Here is a 5,355-nt window from a genome sequence, read left to right as displayed (position 1 = left end):
GTGTGTGGGGCGGCGGCGCCCGCCCCCCAGCCAATGGGCGGTGGCGGCAGGGGTTGGCCACGCCCCCCGGGAACGCGCGCCGGGAACGGGGAACGGGAGCGGGGAATAACGCACAGGGAATAGGGAACCGGGCGCCGGGAATAGGGAACAGAGCATCGGGCTGGGGAATAGTGCACCGGGAATAGGGAACAGGGCAGAGGGAATAGGGAACAGAGCACGGGGCTGGGGAATAACGCACCGGGAATAGGGAACAGAGCACCGGCAACAGGGAACAGAGCAGCGGGCTGGGGAATACCGCACCGGGCTGGGAAATAACGCACCGGGACGGGGAATACCGCACCGGGCTGGGAAATAACGCACCGGGACAGGGAATACCCCAGCGGGACGGGGAATAACGCACCAGGACGGGGAATACCCCATCAGTACGGGGAATAACGCACCGAGAAGGGGAATAACCCATTGAGATGGGGAATAACGCACGGGCCTGGGGAATTCCTCAGTCGGGACTGGGAATAACTCACTAGGAAGGGGAATAGCCCTTCCAGACGGGAAATAACACAGAGGGGCTGGAATAACCCATGGGGAAGGGAAAGAACGCATCGGGAAGGGGAATAACGCACCGGGGCTGGGGAATAACCCTTCCAGACGGGAAATGACACACACGGGCTGGGAATAACCCATGGGGGAGGGGAATAACGCAGCGGGAAGGGGAATAACCCACCGGCAAGGGGAATAATGCACCGGGATGGGGAATAACCCATTGGGGATAGGGAACAGAGCAGCGGCACGGGGAATAACCGAGCAGGAAGGGGAAAAATTCATCAGGTTAGGGAATGACACACCAAGATGGGGAATGGGGCATCGGAATGGGGAATAATGCTCTGGGATGGGGAGTAACGGACCAGGACGGAGAGCAGGGCACCAGGACAAGGAACAGCAGACCTGGATTGGGAATAACACACCGGGATGGATAACAGAGCAGCGGGATGGGAAAAAGCAAGCAGCAGGAGGGGGAATGCCACACGGGGATAGGGAAAAGGGCACCGGGACACTGAGCAGTACAGCTGGGTGGGAGTCAGTGCATGGGGACAGGGAATAGGGCAGTGGGAGGAGGAAGATCGGGAATAATGTGCTGGGCTGAGGAACAGCGCAGCGGGCAGCACCAGAGCCCTCGCTGTGGGCACTGCACAGCCCCACTGCTGTGGACAGACCTCCCCACCCCACATACCAATCTCCCCCCACTGCCCCCACAGGGGATTCAGGGGGTCCACCTGGCACAGTCACCTCCACAGCTCCCGGGCTTTGCACATGAAGCAGAAACCAGACAAATAGCAAACCAAGATTTATTAAAGGTGTGGGGGAAAACACAACAGCGTGAAACTTTTTTAAGAGCTCCTACTTTAGGTATATAAAAAGTGAAACAATTCACAGTACATCCAATGGCGCCTATAATACATTTAAATAGGATGTTTTGAGTCCAGCACACGTCCTCCTAGAATTTAAAACATGGAAAAAACCAATGGAAATACCCTTTAACCACCTCACACAACTGTAACTAGAGGTGTCTACAGACAGCATCTCCAAAGTCTCTGGTCTGTAGTTTTTAACACGTGCTGCACTAAGACAGTCAGGATTAAGTCACTGGAAGTCTTGCTGGATATTCTCCTTGTTTGCTTCCCCATGCTGCTGCTTGATTTGTGAAATTTCATTTTCCAGCTGCACAATAGTTCGTTCAATCTCATAATTTTTACTGACAAGAGAGACCCAGCTGTAAGAGAAAAGAAATAACAAGAGCCTTTAAGTGTTATGTAAGAATCCTCTGGTTTAAAATCAAAGACAACCCTTGCTCCAAAGAAAGCAGAGACACCACATAAAGCAGTATTTTTCTTAATACACGATAATCCTCAGTTGACATCAACAGTCATTTGAACACCAAAGTGACAAGGAGCAATTTTTAACCCTGTTAAACCTGAAAATACAAAAAATTTAATGTACTAGATTCATCCACTTACTGCCAATATTGAGATGAAGAAGAGCTTAAGACAATTTAGGCAATTTGAAGCAGCTAATAAATATACCCTGTTCCCATCTGCTGACTCGCTCAACCTCAGTAAATATAACATGGAACCAAACTACAAATACTTTAAAACACTTTGTGCAAAGCAACAGCAGCCAAGTGGATCACTGAATTTCGAGAGGAAGAAGAATTTCAAGGAAGTTTCAAGCAAAGGATAAACCTGCGGAAGGGTTAACAGAGAAATGCCAATACTCACGTGGATTCCATCTCTCGCAGCTTAGCCCCAGCTGTGAGCTGCATGTTCTTCCGTTGCCAGTTCAGGTCTTGAATGTTTTTCCTGGGGAGAAAAAGATGTTTTGGGTTTTTTTCTCATTTCTTTAATACCTGCAGTACTTGTACTGCAGTACGCTCAATCCCTAGGAATACTGCCAGAAGACATTTGTGTAGTCAGGACTGTAATGACAACATCCAGACGGACAAATCCCAGCACAGGGCTCAGAGAGAACCCTGAAATAAAGAAAAGTAAAAGGCCAAATCCAATATCAGGGAAGATGTCTTTGCAGAGACAACTGCACATGAGATTATCAGTAGTGAAAAGAAAGCAGTACTGCATTTCAGAGAGGATTGCACAAATCCAGAGCAGAGGTTCAAACAAACCAAACACAGAATTTTGAGTAGAACAGACATGATGAATGTAACTGATTGGGGAGGACAGGGTCACATTTCTTAATTATTGTTATTACTGGGTCTTTTTCCCTGTGACCATGGCAGCAGCCAGCATATACATCTTCCTTTGTATAGCTTGATGGAGAGAAAGGCTCACTTCCAATTTCAGTACAAAAACATAAATAAGAATGACCCACCTCAATTTCTGAAGCTCTTTCTGGGCTTGTTCTATCATATGAACCAGGTGTCTGAAGACAGAATGCAAGCAAAGCATTAAAAACACACAATTGCTAAATCAGTCCCACTTCACCTGACATTTAACTTCCCAGAGTTAAGGATTCAGCAAAGCCCCTGCAACCCACACTGTCCCAGCCAGCAAATCCTTTACCTGCTTCTCTTCTCCTGAGCTCAGGAACCCTCTGCCTTCTCTCTAAGTTTTGCATTCCTCTGGCCTACTCTTTTATCTAAGGCTCAGCCAACCTTTCCCAAAAGTGGACGTTAACATTCTCTGTCCGAAATATTCCCAGTGCTTCCTGCAGCCCGACTCTACAACCTTTTCTTGGCTTTTGCAGCAGTTTTATTAGACTTTATTATGGCTCCAGGCTAAGCCCAGGGTCTGTAGTAAGTCAACTTCATTTCCACTACTGAGTTATTCTTTCACAGGGGGTCACTAGCCTTAATTAACACCCACTATCATCAACAATGACCCACAAAATTCAAGATTGGGATGTATTAAACCACGTGCTGTTTCTTGGCCACAGAGGCAGCTTTGAGATCAGCCTCCTCTTTCATTCACAGCTCTCTCACAGGGGTTCATCTATTCCAGGCTATGTTCTAAAGATCTCCACCGGACTTAAACACAAGAAATACATAGAAATTCAGCACAGAACTTTGTGTTCAGCAGAGCAGCTGAGGCCTTACTCGTTGTACACCTTCCAGGCGTTGCAGCCGTGCTGGGACATGAGCTCCAGGTTCTCGATGCGCACAGCCTGGTGCTCCAGCTGTGCCATGGAATTGTTCACACACTCCTGCCACGCCGTGATGTCGTTCTTCTGCCCGGAGGATGGAGCGGGCAGCTCGTACCTGCAACGGGGACGGCTCACCTGGGGCACCGGGCACCGCGCACCTGGGGCACCGGGCACCGCGCACCTGGGGCACCGGGCACCGCGCACCTGGGGCACCGGGCACCGCGCACCTGGGGCACCGGGCACCGCGCACCTGGGGCACCGGGCACCGCGCACCTGGGGCACCGGGCACCGCGCACCTGGGGCACCGGGCACCGCGCACCTGGGGCACCGGGCACCGCGCACCTGGGGCACCGGGCACCGCGCACCTGGGGCACCGGGCACCGCGCACCTGGGGCACCGGGCACCGCGCACCTGGGGCACCGGGCACCGCGCACCTGGGGCACCGGGCACCGCGCACCTGGGGCACCGGGCACCGCGCACCTGGGGCACCGGGCACCGCGCACCTGGGGCACCGGGCACCGCGCACCTGGGGCACCGGGCACCGCGCACCTGGGGCACCGGGCACCGCGCACCTGGGGCACCGGGCACCGCGCACCTGGGGCACCGGGCACCGCGCACCTGGGGCACCGGGCACCGCGCACCTGGGGCACCGGGCACCGCGCACCTGGGGCACCGGGCACCGCGCACCTGGGGCACCGGGCACCGCGCACCTGGGGCACCGGGCACCGCGCACCTGGGGCACCGGGCACCCCCCGGGCCGGCCCCACTCACCTCTTCATGCTGAGCAGCTCCAGGGGCTGCCGGGCCGCCAGGCGCTCGAACTCGTTCCGCATGATTTCGGTCTGCGGGGAAAGCAGCGCTGAGGGACAGCCGGGGAACGGGGAGGAGGACGGGGACAGGCAGGGGACGGGGGAGGACACAAACGGGTAACGGGGGAGACACGGCCGGAGCATGGGCGGAGAGAGACACAAGAGGGGCGCGGGGTGGGGAGGAGTACAGTGGTGGACACACGAGAGGGGTACGCGGGGAAGGACGGGGACAGGCGGCGTCTGCCACAGCCAGGTTAGGGAGCCCGGGGGCCGGGTATGGGGGCGTGGAAGCCCGGTCGGGGTACGGGGAGCCACCGGGCGGGGGTACAACCTGGGGCTGGGCTGAGGTGTGGGAGCTGCCAGGCCGCCTCAGCTCACCTCGAAGGCACTGTAGTCGTGTGCGGGCAGGTAGCTGAGGTAGTTCTTGGTCGGCCGGTACCGCCGCGTCTCCTCCTCCACCAGCGCCGCGGCCTAACGCACACGGGGCGTCAGGCGGGCAGCCGGCCCGCCGCCCCGGCCCCACACCCGCCACCTCCCCGGCCCCACACGCACCGCCTCCCGCACGCCCGGCGCCTCGTAGCCTTGGTCGAAGTAGGGCAGCGCATCCACAACCACGTCCCCGGCCACCAGCCCCGGGCCCGACATCTTGGCCGCGGCCGCGCGCACTGCGCATGCGGAATCACGTCACACCCAGCGGGACCGCGCACGGCTCCGCCGCAGCCCCCGCCCCTCCCGGTGCGATTCCGACCCTGGCCCTGCCCCTCCCCGCTCAGTCCCGTCGCTCCCGGAGCGACTCGAGGCCTGGCCCCGCCCCTCCCGGCCCCGCCCCGCCCGTCGCGGCCGCTCCCCTTTAGGAAACGGAGACACGTGAAGGGTTGGATCCACGAGCTGTTAT

General features: G+C 56.9%; 1 protein-coding gene across 1 annotated transcript; it reads right to left on the bottom strand.

The window, feature by feature from the left end:
• Positions 1–1,327: 1,327 nt before the first annotated feature.
• Positions 1,328–5,139, bottom strand: BCAS2 (breast carcinoma amplified sequence 2). Its single transcript, XM_008644686.2, has 7 exons — positions 5,013–5,139; positions 4,839–4,931; positions 4,423–4,493; positions 3,605–3,766; positions 2,881–2,931; positions 2,274–2,354; positions 1,328–1,768 (listed from the first exon to the last, which is right to left on the bottom strand). The coding sequence occupies exons 1-7, from the start codon at positions 5,103–5,105 to the stop codon at positions 1,639–1,641; spliced, it is 681 nt and encodes a 226-aa protein (XP_008642908.1). The 5' UTR covers positions 5,106–5,139; the 3' UTR covers positions 1,328–1,638.
• Positions 5,140–5,355: the final 216 nt, after the last annotated feature.

The sequence above is a fragment of the Corvus brachyrhynchos genome, unplaced genomic scaffold, assembly GCF_000691975.1.
Source record: "Corvus brachyrhynchos isolate BGI_N302 unplaced genomic scaffold, ASM69197v1 scaffold72, whole genome shotgun sequence".
In the NCBI taxonomy this organism is placed as follows: domain Eukaryota; kingdom Metazoa; phylum Chordata; class Aves; order Passeriformes; family Corvidae; genus Corvus; species Corvus brachyrhynchos.
Note: the sequence above shows the minus strand (reverse complement) of the source record. Positions and strands in the feature narration are given on the sequence as shown.